Below are 17,052 nucleotides of genomic sequence, written 5' to 3'. Positions count from 1 at the left end.
CACACGAGAGCTTTATTACCCTTCTGTAGCGTAAACTTGCCCACTGAATGCAGAACTAAAGTTGACCCATATGGTAGAAGCCCGAGCCTTTCTGGAAGTGCAGGCAGTGTAAAAATGTTGCGACGAATCTTTCATGTGAGATGGTCTGTGTCATTGTGTGTTCAGGTGCAGGTACTACTGCAGAATGTACACAAAGAATTCATAAACAAATCGGAGAAAGAAACATACCGTCATATTTATTTTGTCACATGCTACACCATATTACAGCAATGACCCTGGCAGTCTTCTTCATTCATAAACAAATCGGAGAAAGAAACATACCGTCATATTTATTTTGTCACATGCTACACCATATTACAGCAATGACCCTGGCAGTCTTCTTCATACAGGTGGAGGCAGTATGTACCATGTATTTGACCTGCACAGAGAAGAAAACATATAATGAATTTTGCAACCACAAAGCTCAGACGACGTGACCATGGGCTTAGTTAATTCAGGTCTAAAAGTGTAAACCACACAAAAGGCAGGGATAAAGGGAGATGCATGAAAACAATGCCACAAGTGCACGCTTCTGTTTATTATTCAGAACCAAAATCAGAAAAGATATGCAGGAAAAACAAAACATGTCCTAAATGGCAGCTACTTAATCATTCACATATGCTGACATTATCACAAGCACACTGGCTTCTCAGGAAAAATCCAGAATATTGTGCCCAGCTGCACGGTCAGGCTGTAGGCATCCCAGATGCCAGACTAAGAAGAGGGTCATATCAAGAAACAGAAAAACATGTGCATGAAATGGAAGCTACTGAAAGGTGATAAAATGAAATGCCGTTTAACAAACCCTTCCCTCCATTCTCGTGTTTTTATTTCTCCGTATCTAGAGTGGTTAAGGTTTCATGCAGCTCTTGCTAACAATATGTCTCTGTTCTCTTATGCCATTATATGTTTTGTTGCCCATACAGTGAATTTTCTTCCTAAAAGGGAAGTGTAGGTTATTATCTGAGCATCAATGAGTGATACTTCCAACTGTAATTTTCCCTGCATATATTACCTGTGAATTCATTTCCAATTAGCAAACAGCAGGAAGCTTGTGCCTGTGATGGCATTTCTGGGTGCATTCCATTGTCACAGCCTTTCGATACAGTTTAAATACCTGGTGAAAGGGCCTATGCACAAAGGCTGTGCACTATAAATCTTAGTGTACCACTCCTGGAAAACAAGGAAAAGCTTTCGGCTAAACGTGAAATAATAGCTAGGGCAACTTACACATCTAAAGAGTTGTCTCCATGCATGAGGTAACGTCATACCAAAAAAATTATTTGGACCACATTATAATAAAGATACTTTTTATTCACGTTCATAGCCTGTTTCATACTACACCTCTACATTATGCCTGTGCAAAAAGCTTTGGTTATGGACTGGCCTTCACTGACAGACTACATTAACTACACAAGCAGCATAGAACAGTCTCCTTCTAAAGTACTATTTTTGCTTGAGGAAATTACAAATCTCGTCTTTTTACTTAGACAGTGCTGCTTCATCCAATGCTTGCAGCATATGCAGCAGCAGTAATTCTCATGAATTACATTTTGCTGGCACAATAGAATGTTACCTTTACACATCTTTTCAGATGCTTAGCATAATGAAATTGTAAACACTGACTGACAGCATGCAAGAATGGCTATTAAAACAGTTGCCTTCCATATCTGCTGTCACATGCAGGGCACGTGAGCTTAATTAAATTTTAAGTTCACTCCGATGTGAAATAAAACTAATATGGATTCATGTGAGTTATTGGAAATTATTCACATCAGTGAACAGCACCTTCCTACTCAAAAAGAAAGTGTGAACAGTGCAAAGAAGATTAACAGCCTCACGTAGCTGCATATCACATTAAGCTTCGCATGCATAAACGGTGCTAGTCATATTACCTTGGTAGCAGCCACCCTGCCAAGCATTACCATAACTGTGTGTCATTTTTTTCTGACGCCAGCAACATGGATTGTAGGCAGCGCCTCTCAAACTAATTCAATATTTATTTATTTATTTACAAAATACTGCAGCCCGAGGGCCAAGCAGAGTGGGCAATTTAACAACAGGCAAAGATCACACCAAACTACAAAAAAGAAAGAAAGAAAACAGACAAACACTACAAAACACCTGAATGATCAACATAAAGGCAGTCAAAAGTAAAAGGTTGCTGTATGAACAACATTGTCAAAAAGAAAAAAAAACAGGAAGAAATATTATAAAACACCAGACGTAGGATTACAAACAGAACTCAGATGATAGGGGACAAGCGTTCTTCAAAATCATGAACATTACGCGCAGAAAAGACGAGAGCTGGCAAGCTGTTCCACTGAGTGACAGTGCGAACAAAAAAAGAGTTTTTAAAAAGGTTTGTACGGGCAAAGAACGGCGTAAGGCTGTGGTCATGAACGTTCCTAGTATGCCGGGTTAAGCGTGGGCGCAGGTAGTCCTTGGAAGAGAAATTGAACTGTTGGTGATAAAGTGAAAAAAGAAATTTTAACCTAGCGAGTGCTCTTCTTTTTTCCAAGGATGGAATATTATTTACAGACATGATGGCGGACGGTGAAGCATTCCGATGATAACTGTTGAAAATGAACCGGATTGCTTTTCTTTGTATCATCTCTAGTGAATGTATATCTTTTTTGAGAAATGGATCCCATGACACACTAGCATATTCAAGTTTAGGTCGAATGTACGTGTTGTATGCTAATAGCTTCACGGACTGTGGGGAAGACTTTAATTTGTGGCGGAGGAAGCCAAGTTTCCTTGCAGCAGCAGCGCAAATTTTGTCGACGTGACTAGTCCAACTAAGGTGCTTATTTAATGTTACGCCGAGGTACTTGTAGTTGTCAACTTGCAGTAGGTTTTCGTGGTTCAGTGTGTATGTAAACTGGAAGGGATTCTTCTTTTTCGTGACCCGTAGGAGAACAGTTTTATCAGTATTTACTTCCATTAACCATTCCGCGCACCAATCTGCAACTGCATTAAGGTTTATCTGTAAGCGTGCTTGATCCTGGTTACTATTAATAGACTTAAAGAGAATGCAGTCATCTGCGAATAACCTAATACTTATAGCTGCAGTGTCAATGGCCGAAACGATGTCATTGATGTAGATGAGAAAGAGAACCGGGCCAAGGACGCTACCCTGGGGCACTCCAGAGGACACCGGTAGAATGTGAGAGGAGCAGCCCTTTACCTGAACAAACTGCTGTCGGTTGGAAAGATAAGAACGAATCCAATTAACAATATGAAATCTTTGCTGAAGTCCAGCCTACTTTTGCAGAAAAAAAAACTGCATTTATGCTTCATGCCATAAAAAATGGTCACAATTATTCAAACCATTATTTAGAAATTCTTTCAGAACTAAGTCCTCGAAAACATTGAGCAACATAGCATACTATGTTCACGGATGGACATCAAGTGATGATGAACTGCAACAATGTCCCAATTACATAAAAACATACATACCATACACATCTAGTCCCGGCCACTTGTACGGTTTTGAAGAATCCAGGCTGAACTTCGGTGCTAGGAGTGACAATGGTTGTGCACCTTTGCATCCCTCCTCCCAGGTGCACTACAATAGAGGCGTCATTTATAGCGTTAGTGTAATGGCTAGTGATAACTTATATGTTCATTAAACCACGTAATGGCAGCACACATGCTCAAAAAACGACAGGAATAGTTTGAAAACGAGAAACATTCCAAATTTTATCCATTACAGCACTTGCCACATATTTATAACAGGCATAATTGACGCAGTGCACTGGCACAATAAGCCTAGACAAACTTCTACAGCACAATGGCCTGTTACCAGTGAATTGTCACTAAGTTCCTAACATAATTAACATATTTTCTAACATCTACTGCAGAAAAAAGAAAGAACTATACTGTTACTGCTTACGAGATTGACAGTATTCATTACAGAATTTTTTTTCCGTTGACAGATTACCGCAGTGCAACCAAAATCCTTATTGTTCTAAACAGAAAAGCTTAGATACTAGCGTATTCTTCTATTCAACCTCTTAGAGCAAAATCAAACCTAAAGTCTCACTCTTTCACAAGAGAATACAAGAGCACAAAAAAGAGGTGACAGACTGTACGCTTTTGTGAGCTAATGTTTGGCCACCAACTAGCCCCGACCTTTTCACTAGTAAAAAGAACTAAACAAGTTCACTTTTCTCTATTAGTTCTCAGCCTGAGTGAAGAGCCAGTTACATATCAACTTAACACCATTAGCAAGCGCATCTTGCCATTCGAATGCAGTAAAACTGCTGGCATGATAAGTCACATTCTGGGTTAGCAAAAAATATTGCAAGGTGTAAGCGAAAACGGCCGCATGCCAGGAAGCGCAGAGCACAAATGAGCTGCTAATTTCTTGCCTATGAATAAATAAATTTCACGTTTACTGTTTTATTGTTTGCTTGCTACTCCGTGGTAAAGAAAAAGAAATTGACGCCGTCCATTCGCAAAAAAAAAAAAAAAAGCGGCCTGGCAGAAGGAGTTGCCTTGCAGCGCTAAATTACAAAGGGATTATTGTTCAATAAGAATCACATACAGTGCTGAAGTAGACATGAGCACTGCGCGCAGTACGTGCCACAGAAGCGCGCACACTAATTTACTCGCCCCTTTCTGAACGGAGACTGCGGTTTGGACTTACCTTACTGAATGGTCGTGAGCACGGACAAATACTTGGCGTTGAACAGACGACCGGCAATGTTCTTTCGCACGGCAGACGAAGGATCAGAGCCTGCAGCGAAAGAAAGCATGAGAAATACGCCTGCAGATTGCGCCGCTGCGATCGTGTGTTGTACACGATAGGCTCCCTCCGGCCGCATGCGACCGGCTCAAAACAAGAAATAGCAACAAGCAGCGGCTCGCGCACACAATCCATGATAAAAAATCTGTACTGAACACACCATAACTTGATGGCAGGAAACAACCCGTATGACCAAACGAAAATGTCACTTACTTGTACGGTTGAAATTGGGCGCAAAGAATCCGTACAATGAGGGCGCCGCGACGATCTGGCGTGCGCTGTTTCTTTCAGACGTTGACTCTTTCGCGATGATGTCGCCCACTGCAGCGTCACACATCGATGAAGCTTGCACGATGAAGTAATCGCTGAACAGAACCTAAACGCACACAGGCCCGTACTACAAGATGAAAAGAGGAATGCGCGTCGCGACTTGCACGCATTGCACCCATGCGCGGTAAACAGCGGCTTCGTCTTCGACTCTAGGCGAGCGGCCAATCCAAATAGACAGGCACGTGACCTCAAGAGAGAGAAGGGAAAACCAGGAGAAACTACAACCCATCGCCAGCCATCGCTTCCAAAGCTTGCTTCGCTCCATAGAGGAATTACAGAGGAGGTTTTCCTTCCTCCATGCTTCGTGCCTTTCTTTCGTTCCGCCGGACCCCGCGCTTCCCCTCTTTTCCTTTTCTCCGCTGACTGACAGAACGTCTGCGTTCCCAGTAGTGTCCCAAGGTCAAGCCGCCCGCGTGCGGGGCGACAACCTTTGGTCCTTGCAATGTGCTGGTAGCTTATTATTTTTGCATGCGCCTCTCTGCCCTTGTGGCACGTATTTTTCCGCGCTTTCGGCGTGCGCACAACTCTTCCGTTATCGGAGACAACGAGCGCGGCGAGACTCGTCTTGTCAGTCCTTGCAGTATCCCTTTGAAGCTTTTAATGCAGCCAGCTATTACGCACTATGAATTACGCAGATGCTGCCGTAAATGTGTGGCGTATGCAACAGAATAGTTTTCAGAGCAGCTGCAGCTTAAAGTTACGAGCATCATTCGGAAGTTCTCGTCAGCTCTCATTTACTACCGCGTACAGGAGGCACTGCGAAATATATATCAATAAACTGCCCTTCCCGTACTTCTAAATCATTCATAGAACCGGCTAAAAAAGCGATGTAAATGCTGCAGCATTATTGATTCAATGTCAGGTACAGTAACAGTTTTAAATACTGATATTGCCGCGTGATATTGCCGCGAGAAATTTCAACTTTTTTTTGTGCTTATGGGGCCGCACGTGTGAGGAGAATCCGAAGAAAGCAAAAAAAACCGCTCTGTTCAAAAATAGTTGAATTTATTTTACAGCTGTAGAAATATGGATTTAATAAAGCCGCATCGAGTGATCAGAAGCGTCAGGCAAACAAAGGGGATTCACAACATTTGAACATTTGAGGAAGATGGCGCAGAAGAGGGCTTCAAACGACAGTCGACCAATGCTGATGCAGCAGTTCTCACCTCTCATCGTTCCAGTGTTCGCGAAGTTCTCAAAATATTTTCAAGATTGCTCAACAGAGCAGAAATGGAGCACTGCCAGCGCTATGCCAGCAAGCATCCGTTAAGACGCTTCAACCGACTGGTTATTCGGGCGATTCCGTCTATTATACGCGCTTTCATTTTATTCAATATAGGCAGTTGCCACCGCTGAATTTATGATTTTGTTAAAGATTGGTTCGTCAGTGCGATACAATGTGTCCTTTAGCTCAGTTTTATAAAAGTCTCAGTCATCCGAAGCAACTTACGATGATGAAGGAAAACCAGCCGGTTTATACGCCGTAGTTTCATTTATTTTCGAGCTTGGGTCTTCGGGCTGCGTCTATCTAGTGCAATGTACTCTTTAGTGCTTATAATTATCCTTTAAAAGAAAGAGTTATTTCCTGACGCATGAACCATTCCATAAGAATTCACAATGCACTGCCGCAATATAAGCGCCTTGATTACTGTTTCCTCTGGCACCCGGTTTTTTGCGGAATTCGATGCTTCCTTCCATAGCGCTACAGTTCGAAAAAAAAATTTGGAGGCAGTCAACTTCATTTCTGACTATCAGTACTACTTGACTGCATTAAAGCTGCGCGGAACAACCTAAAAGCTAAAAGTTACGTACACGTACACTGAGTTTAAGCTAATTTCTGCTCTTGTAGGCGTGCAGCACAATTTTATACGCAAGAGAAGTTCGAATAGACTTAAATCGCGTTGGTCGCCTCGCTCCCTGTTTATCAATTTAAAATAAGCTGAAATTGAATTGCTTCTATGTGAAACACTTGTACGCGCCAAAACATGATCAGGAAATGCAGCTATCTCGAAAACTGATTACTATGGGCTTCGCTCTTGTGCCGAGAGAAAGGATGCGTACACTTGTTGGAAAGGAAACGTAGAAATGTCTTTTACGCTGCGTTGAGGAGTTTCCGAGCAGATTTACAAATGCTGGTGATCTCATACTAGACCAGCAAAAGTGCGACTCTAAGGCCTGGCTCGTGTCTTGGTAAAAGTGCTCTAAACAAAAATGTACCTGGAATGTACCTGGAGTGCTCTAAACAAAAATGTAAATGGAATGGTCAGGCCACGTTCACAACTCAGTTCAGATGCAGAATTATTCCTTCCCTAGTTTCTTGCATTTTTGTTTTTCAGCGTTGTCAGTATTAGTGGTGAAGATCATGCGTTTATCAGCGAGTAGGGCTCTTTTTTATTGTTGAAATGGAGCAGAAATATGAGAGTGCAATCTATTCGGGATTTGCGTTACATTACATCTTCAGCTAACATAAAATTACTGCGTCAACAATCTCGCTCGTTCGTCTGATTTTGATTTATTAACTTGTATGCATGTTAACCTGAACCCTTTCTGTTATTCGTCTGTTATTTGCTCAGGAACATGTGCCACAACGAGGGGTTATTCGAAAAGCAGTGCACGTTATTCGAAATTCTACGGAGGGAATTAACCGCCCTGGTATTTATCGTACGCTATTAGAAAATGAAGAACAGCGCTGACTAATAGAGCTTACGCTGGCTGTGAAGCAAAACTGTTCCTTTTAAAGCTTTTATTACCGCTTTAATAAAAGCTTAACCACAAGCCGAAATTATAAGCGCAATAATTTTCATGCCTCTGGTGTGCTGAAGCGCTAAACTGTTGATTTCGTTCAGAGCTGCGATTGGTCAGAGGAGTAACACAACACCGATCATGCCGTCTGTCTTTGCTGACTTACTTCTTTTTAAAATGATATCCAATCATGAGTATGAAAGCACATGCACCGAATATTAGTGATTATTTTGGTCGTTAGCAACCAAGAGCATGTTTGCATGCGTGATGGTTGTCGTGGCCAATCGCGGCCAATGCACCTTTTTTCAGTAACGTTCTGTGCATCCGCCAAGCCGCCTCCAGGCGGAGATGGGCAGAAGATCGCTGTACGTGTTCTTCCAAGAAATAGCTTCTGGTCCCTTGAAGAAGCGAGGAGGCGCGGTCAGTATCGCCAGCGCGGATGAAAGGATCAATGCAGTGGGGGAGCGTGAGCCAGCGTAGCTTTTAACTATTGTCCTCAAAATAACCCCGCTTTCGGGAGAGGGCCATCTTCGAGAGGGAGGGGAGGCGGTGAGGGCTGCATACCTTGCTGTACAGCGTCTTCGCGCAGAGGGAACAGAGGTGGTTTGAAGAGTAAAAAAGGGGGTAAGTTTTCTGAAAGAGACTAACGGCCTCCACCACCTACACACGGGTGTAACGATGCTCTCTGCACAGTGCATCGTTAGTCCATGCGCCTTCAGATAGCATAAGTCGCGAAGATGCACCCTTCTTACACCCTTTTTTCTTAGAGTGTACCATCTCTCTTGTGAAAGAATGAGAATACAAAAGCAGCTGTTTTTGCAGGCGCTGAAATTCTGCGCCTTTATCTCGAGCGTTACAAGGTTCCGAAAGATCAGACGCGTGTCCAGCTTCATCATGCGCGCCCTGAGAGGAAGGAAAAGGAGTTAAAAATTACTGGTTTATAAAATGCGCTTGTCACTTGAAAAGTGGGAGGTCGCTCCGTTCCTTGTTACGCTGCCTTTGCTGAAGTGAAGGTGGAGAGACCTTTACTTTGCTAGATCATTGTGTTTATAGAAGACGGATCAAACTTGCTGGGAAAAAATATCAGAGTCGCTTGCATTTCCTAAAGATGCGCCATGTGTAATATCTCACACCCAAAAGGGAGAGTATAGGCTGTTATAACTCCGCTACGTTGCCTCGCTCTTAGGCAGGCAACGACCATATGTGAAGCAAAAAAAAAAAAGGGGGGGGGGGGGGGGGGAGAGAGATAGTGGGGAGGGGATGACGACGAGCACAAGAGGAAAATGCATTTTCCGTGTTTTCTCGATGTTGTGGCAAGGTCAATGCCTGACTGACGACAGTGGGACGAGCCACGCGAACCAAAAATAGGAAGGCAAATAACGCGCCGTACAGGTGTACTTGTTATCACTGCCCCCTTGCGTCTCGTGTTTCAGAAGTTCGGTTACCTCGTGTAATTTGCGCTGTGTATCGTAATTTAGCAGTACGACTATGTCATATGATCTGAGATTTTTTTAGATTTCTCTTTATTTCGTCTAGCATTTCGTACCACACGTAACCGCTGATCAGGTTTCCCTCCATAAATTAGTACCATATCGGCCTGTGTACTGTACGATATCACGTTAAAGAACCCCAGGTGGTTGAAATTATCCGGAGCCCTCCCCCAAGGCGTCCCCCATAGCCCGAGTCGCTTTGGCACGTTACACCCGATAAATCAAAACCATTACAACTATCTCAAACATCAATATGCAGCTCAGGGCTAAGTACATCACTGAGCCCGAAATTTTGTGAAAGGCTCAGAGGGCTGTACGGTGTGGCTGTTGAGAAATTAATTCCATCAATATTTCCCGGATTTAACCTCAGCCCACCTTACTGCAAATATTCCAACACACAGCCTCCCCCCTCCTAAGCTATTTCCGTTTCGTCGACTCTAGATTTCTGGTTGTACACCTCGGGCTCCGTAAATTGGTTTTACTTCTATTAGCATAACTTTTATGTTGCTACGAAATAGATAAAAGTACAATACGGTTAGACCAAGCACATAAGCCCTGCCGCTCTTTGGCTAAGCTTGTGCCCGTGCGCCACGAAAGTCAAATCCCACTGTCATCATTCCTTTATTTATGCGGCTGGGGGCCCCACCTTGGTCACGTGTGCAGTGCGCCGCGCGCGCGATCCATTAGCGACAGGACGCTATCGTGCGCGCGGCTTTGTATGTACAGTCGCGAGCAAAAAATATTAGCACAGATCACTGGCGATCAGAATTCGTATATCTCACCGCGTGGCGCTGCGGTACGCAGACCTGCCTAACGGGCCGTTTCCATGTTTGCAGCCTAGGGGGGTACGGCAGGAAGTAAGCTTTATGAAGCGTGCACCGCCGGAGCGTCGAAGTGCCGACCCTACGTGACTGTGCATGCGGCATTCATTTTGGCTCGGTTATCATGAGCAAAGATGGCTTCATTTTATTACTGTTCTTTTTATGTCCGCAATGGCTTGTCAAAAGGAACTCGCGGGAACAATAGATTATAGCGCTGCTTCTAGCCAGAAATTCTGCTGGTCCGTGGAAGTCCGCTGAACCCCCCTAATACTGTAAAATGGGAACGGCCCGGCACTCTCGTTGTCAGCCTCTTCGCCACCCGCAGCGCCACGCGTTGTCATTTCGGCGCTCTGGTGTTCCGTCATGTGTGCTAATCTTTTTTACCCGCGACTGTACAGTGTTCCTATGTTGCTGTAAATATGAGCAGTGGTCGCTTGTGCGCGCTTATGATTCGGACAGCGCCTAGACATTCGCGTGCGAGTGGCGCAAATTTGTTCACGTTTTCTATATCTTAATGCTAGAGCGTTAGTATATAAAATATTGGTCGGCGTCGGCAGCGTCGCCGACCGCTTGAAGCCTCGCAGCCCACCTAGGTCACGTGACCTTGTGCAGTCATCACAATCTGCCCACCGGATTGTGAGCAAACTCACCAGAGCGGCAGGTGGCAGTTACATTAATGATTAGTCACGAGAGGTTGCTCGGGGAGAGCAGTCTGGGCAAGGTAGATGTACTATGGTAGCGTAGGCTGCATAGAAGTCCATACGTTCAAAACATGGCGGCTTGTGGTGCGCAGCCAGCGCCGTCTTCGAAATGCGTGGACAACTAAAAAGTGACGTCATAATTAAAACAAAAACGCGACTTCAAAGTCACGTGTTTTAATGACGTCATATTCGTGACGTCAGCGTCACGTGCTGCTTGGCGGGAAAAATAAACTGCTGAACGCCGCGACGCTTCAGCGCGACACCCGACACGAGAACGAAGAAAGAAGACACGACGAGTGCCGACCACCAACGCTATTTTTAGGTAGTCAGTTCTCGTTGTGCCTTTTTCCTTCGTCCTCGCCTCAGGTGTCGCGCTAAATGTCGCAGGTGTAGCGCTGAAGCGATGAAATGTGACGCCACCAGACAGGTTATCACTCGCACATCGTGCAACCGCACACCTCTTTTTTGCGTACGGGGGCCCCAAGGCCACAGACGATGCCCTTTTGGGGCAAAAGCGACAGAACCGCACCCAACCGAACGAAACTACACAGAAGCGCTGGCAAAAGGGAAAAGCGGAAACTGTACACGAACGATGCACACCAAGAACTCGAGCAACGAGGAAAAAGTAGGGCTAGCAGAATCGAGCAAAAGCAAGCAGAATGGTCAAAAGATATGACCAGGGTATTACATCACAGCATCGTCAACCTTGGCATCGTCCCGCTGCCATTGCCGCTGCTCTGAGCGAACGCTGTCATAAAATTTTTACAAAGCAAGCGATATACTTTTTAACAAAATGCACACAACTAAAACATTTTAAAACAGAATCACTGCAATTGTTTTTGAATGCTTTTGAAACACAAAATATGTCCTAATTATTTTCCTCTTCTAGTCGTGTTTGTCCACTCATTTCATTTTGGTGCTGTAGTTCCACCACTAATTTGATGTCGCTAGCACTTGGTTCTGGACCGCATTCAAGCCCCGGCTTCGCGACCTATTTCAATTGACCTTGGTCTGGGTCTCACAAGCTCCACCGCTGCGAGCACCTGCCATCGCAGAACAGTGGCGCATCACTTAACCGCTGCACCGCTGCGCCAGAAGGGGTGTGAGGACTCCCAGGGATCTATGAATGTAAAGTCGTGAATTGACAATTCCGCGTAAATGGTCATTAACCCTTTAACGCTATCGCGTCATACCGTCAAGGTGGAGCTTAAGTGTCCACTACAGTTTCTTGTAAATAATGTAAACAGCGTATAAAGCTCTTCCCTGTCCTCTCTCGCTATCGCCCCCCTCTGTACTTCTCCCTTCTATCCTCTCACTGTGCCTTTATTTCCGCCGGCCGCAGCTCGGGTGCTTAAGATATTAGCAATTACTGCGGCTGGTAACATCTTTTCCTTCCTTTTTGCGTTTCTGCAATAATATACCACCACCACTACTATTACTACTACTACTACTACTACTACTACTACTACTACTACTACTACTACTACTAATTTATTTCGTTGAAACGCTTTCTAACGTTGCTGTCTCAGCATATCGACCGCGGACGTAATGCCATTGGGACGGAGGATGCATAGTGCTTTCGCATTGCCAGGACTCCATTCTCCTCTCGCCAGTCTCCGCAGACAACGCCGGTGTATCACGGCTTGTTTCACAATGGGGCGATTCTTTTCAATGCTATTCAAGTTCGCTCTGCCTCCAGTCGCGCAGTGTAACGACCGGCTCAGTGCAAAACCCATTCTTACGACTGGGCCCACATGAACCAGAGCATTGCTGGCCCTGACGACACCGTGCCGCTTTGGTCGTGCAGGGTGAATGGCGCCTGAAGCCGACCACGTTCAAGGTGCCCCAGCTGCCTCCGGACCTCCCCTCGTACCTGCTGGACGGCGAGTTCGTCATCAAGGCCACGGTGCTGCGCGACGGAGAGCAGATCGGCTGCTATTCCACAGACGTTGAACTCAACCTGTGACCTCCTCCGCCCCGAACTGCGCGCTCTGGGAGACTCCCAAAAACGTCCTGCGCAGTGCAGTTCCAGTGCGTGTGTGCTGTGTCGCGTCCCACTTCTGAGCGGGGCGCACCGCCGTCACCGCTGCTGGGAACCATGTAGGCGCCCGCAGAACTGAATGGCCCATAACAGCGTGCCGCTGCCCCGGGGGTGACGCCTCCTCTAAGACGGCGAGTCAGCACCGCCGGGGTCGCCTGTCTCAGTTTTTTTTTTTTAATCATCGTCGACGTCGACCGCCGACCGAAACTTGGCTCTGTGGCTGGTTTCTTCTATTTTCCATCCAGGCAAGCGGAGAACTGCGACAACGCTTGCTCAGCGCTTGCGTCTCCGCGTGTGCACCCACCGCCACATGTTAGAAACGTGCTTGCGATTGCCTCACAGCGTCTTCCGAAATGTACATACTTCTTCTGCCTGCTTGCGGCTGAACCACCGTGATGGCTTTGTGGATGTGACTTTATGGTACGTGGCACCAGGTCGAGGTTTCAAACCCGCGGCTGCCTTCTGATGGAAGCGGAATGCTAAAACGCCCGTACGCGAGGATTTTGGTGCACGTTAGAAAGAAAAAAAAAGGACCACAAATAATAATACTGAGTCCTTCATCATATGGTGTGCCTCATGAGTGCGCGCTGCAACTTTGGCAGGTGAAATGCCATCAGCCTTGTTGGCTGCGTAGCTACGGATATGGAGGTAGCTCGTATCTGTCCGCCAGCGTATGCAGTGCGGTGTCTTGCTGCCAGTAATGGCTGATGTAGTGGCAAACGCTGTCGTGCCATCTTTTCCATTTGCCTGCTGGTCGTTGTCAACGGCTAATTAGGGGCTCTTCATGTGCTTTCACGGCAAGCAAAAGTACGCCTGAGACTTTATTACGCCGCCTGGCGCATGAAACCAATCAAACCGAAACTTATTGCGCCTTTTGCATTTCGCCTCCACAGAAACGCAGCCGCCAAGTAAAGCAACTTCAGATTGTCTCTGTGAGACAAGGCGGCGTGGCGCTGGGCTGCAAGCAAGCATAATTGAAAGTTGAATCCCAAATTAGCCAAGCCAACTCCGGGCCCAAACTTGATGTTCGGGAACTGGTTCGGTCGGTATCTGCCTCCTAAAAGAGCATGTTCCTGACAACGTTTCATGGTCCATTCGAGGCTGTCAATCTTCGTGAATGCTACACGCAGCGTTTGTCAGAGACTCCGTCCACGAAGGTTACCGACTTCACAATGATAAAGGAGGCCTGAAATGGTGTGAAACAAATGCCCAAATTTCGTCGTAGCATGGAAACGAAGCCCCTTGGCCCACAGACCCTGTCCTCCCTTTTTTTGGCCACACAGTTCGTGTGGCAGTTTTGGCCGGACGGATAAGGCAAATTTGTATGAGGTCATGCATGTGGGCTAGGCCTATATCGCTTTAATGTAGCGAAAACGAGGCTCGGAGGCCCGGTTACAGAAACGTCTCTGTGTACGTGATGCGTACAGTACTGCGCCCTGCATATTAAGCTGCTTACCCGAGTCCGCTGGTTTTATTTCACACCTTTTTTTCTATCCTGTTCCAAGGCAGCACGAGTGATCTCAAAATACTGCCAGTTTCGCAGGTCTTCGTGACAGGCGTGATTAAAAAAAATATATAGGTAAGCAGGCTAGCTGCTTCTTCTTGGGAAAAATAAGGTCTTCATCAAAACCATTGCGTGGGTCCGGCTCTCATGGGGCTTGGCTTATCCAAAATGGCAGTCAGCTGCTGATAATTATGCGAATTAAGAGCCCGTTCGTAACACGCGGCTTCCCGCAGGCCTAGCTCGCAGTGTAGAAAGCAGTAATGTTTCATGTGCAAGTTGTGTGTGTCTACGAAGAAATCTCATGCGTTTCGTGTGTAGATAAGGCAGTGGCGTGCAGAATAAATTCTTATCCCAATTTCTGGCACCGAGATGGCAAAAAGAAAATGAAACATCGAAAGAAGAATTGAAACATTTACTATCATCAAGAAACGAAACGCTAACAAGACAGTTGAAGCACGGACAGCGAAATAAGAAACTCTTATCCAGGGCAAGCTCAATACTGGAGGAAGGTAATTTCAATTCGTAGGCGCGAAGGCTCTTCCGAAGTGTTAATCAACCTCGCTTGTATTTGCCTCTCCAGGAGCTAATATGTTGATGTTTTTGTGTTGCCACCTCAGTTTTGTGTTTGCGTTTCATTCGTCGCTGATAGTACATGTTTTCTTCGTATGTTTCTAAGTACAGTGCCTGATCTCCCACGTGTCGTTCGGTGTGTGCGGCGCACAAATACTTTGCTGTCTCTGGTGCGATGCTTAAGGAAGCGCTGCGTTTCTTGTACACTGGCGCGAAACTACGTATTTCGACTCGCTTGGCTCAGGAAGTGAAGTTCGTTGTTAGGAGGTTCACAGAATGAAGATCTTTAGCAACTGTAATATAACTGTACAGGACCACATACGGTTGAATTAACGTGATTGTACACGAAGACGCTTGTAGCAACCGCGTCAAAGCAGTACTGTCAGCGGCATCACGGTAGTTTTTGTAATACCAGTCAATACACGCGAAAGCAACGCTGTACAGCTGGACGCCATAATTGAGCGACGTGACCTAGCCGTTTTTTTTTTCACTCGTTGACTTTCATTTTTGCTTCGCACACTACGCCTGAAAGAGGCAACCCGGTGAAAGCTATGCACGCATCTGATGCTGCCGCAGTCATTGTATAGCTAGACTGCACAGGCGCAGAAAAGGGCATTTCTTTGTTACGAATTGTTTATCAGGGGCTTCTCAACCTGCATTTTTCGAGCATTCCAGTCCTTGGCGAATTTGTACGCGAACTTTGCTCACTTATTAGAGATTCATTTCTCTGGCGTGAGCCAGCATAGTGCGCACATGTTGAGTTATCAGAGTTTTTTTATCCACTTAATTTTGTGCAAGTCAGTCAAGAAATAGTATATTATATACAGTTCGTGAGCATATATAAAACTGGCTCTTGATTTTCTTTTTATTCGTAGAATTATCTTCCTAAGACATGCGCTATACGCATCAACTGCAAGGTACTTGACGTATGCCATTAGTTCGCCACGACTTTATAGGCTCTTCTTCATTAAAGTGTACTGAGTCGGCTAGAAGCCACAAATTTTGCTTCCTAGTTCATTTACGCGAGAAAAAAAAAGCTCAATAAAGGATATCAGCTTATTTCCTGTGTCCTTGTTGTAGTCTTCGTTTTTTCTTAACAACGCTTTCAATGGCGCTTTACCAAGCAGCCAATGCGCACTGGAAAGCTCAACAAGCGCAGCCATTTTCTCACGATATTATATATCACGACTCTATGGAGGAAACAAAAATCATGAGGACACTTTTAAGTCACCTTAAGAGTGGAATGTGACAGCATTAGAAGCAACGTTGCTGCTACATATTTCTATGTCTTTGTCAGTTCTTTCAACACATACACAATGTCATCGTGTCTTCACTGGAACAGACATAATCATGCACTGAGTATACCTTCGTCCAATTCCTCTTCATACGTCTCTTCTACGTTTTCGTGTCTCAGATACCGTCGGCACCTACCAGGACCCAACCGGTTCCAGCGTGCTCGCCTCTCCTTTCCCCAGTTGTATGGGAAAGGGCGAGACCACAGCCGTGGTCACATGGCCTTGTGACGTCATCACCCTCGCGACCAATCACCCCCACCCCCATTCAGGACCCGCGCACAGAATTCCTCCACGACAAAAAAGTAGTCCGTTGCTAAAACTTCTCTTGTCACCTAAACAAGAAGCTAATCACAAGAAATAAGTTATGAGCTCTAGAATTTTGAAACCTGACTTGTTTAATAAAGTAAAACATTAGAAAAATGATTTCGCTTACATTTGTGACAGGCTAGCGGAGTAATACAATACGCCGCGGACCGTGGCCCAGTTTTAACAACTGCTGTTTTTTTTTTAAGTTGTATCCTTTTATAGCGAAGGACGCGGAATCGTATGATGTGAGGTACCACGGTGGGCAGGTGTCCACTGAATTTAATTAAAGTAATTTAATTACCACCTGCCACGGTGGGAAGGTTGCTCAGAACCCAGTGGCCAGGTTGTGATGGCGTCACGAGGTCACGTGACCTCATCGCCCTTTCGACCCATCAGTGACTTTTGTGACTAACGGAGGTGAACTCGCGCGATGTGAAGCTGCCGGCGGAGGCAGCACCGA

At 45.5% G+C, this 17,052-nt stretch overlaps 1 protein-coding gene and 1 long non-coding RNA gene across 2 annotated transcripts in view; one reads left to right on the top strand and one right to left on the bottom strand.

The window, feature by feature from the left end:
* The window catches only part of LOC149372327 (ganglioside GM2 activator-like), a 78,368-nt gene extending 62,318 nt beyond the window's left edge, over window positions 1-16,050 (top strand). The window contains exon 4 of the mRNA XM_089566793.1: window positions 12,684-16,050. Within this exon, the coding sequence (XP_089422919.1) occupies window positions 12,684-12,842 (159 nt within the window). The 3' untranslated portion in view covers window positions 12,843-16,050. The remainder of the gene's footprint in view (window positions 1-12,683) is intronic.
* LOC149372328 (uncharacterized) lies at window positions 304-5,229 on the bottom strand. The gene is made up of 4 exons (XR_016292321.1): window positions 5,006-5,229; window positions 4,694-4,783; window positions 3,502-3,610; window positions 304-418 (listed from the first exon to the last, which is right to left on the bottom strand). It is a non-coding gene; the product is annotated as an uncharacterized LOC149372328 (long non-coding RNA).
* Window positions 16,051-17,052: the final 1,002 nt, after the last annotated feature.

This window comes from Amblyomma mixtum, chromosome 1, assembly GCF_055824585.1.
Source record: "Amblyomma mixtum isolate Tamu chromosome 1, ASM5582458v1, whole genome shotgun sequence".
Taxonomy (NCBI): Eukaryota; Metazoa; Arthropoda; class Arachnida; order Ixodida; family Ixodidae; genus Amblyomma; species Amblyomma mixtum.
Note: the sequence above shows the minus strand (reverse complement) of the source record. Positions and strands in the feature narration are given on the sequence as shown.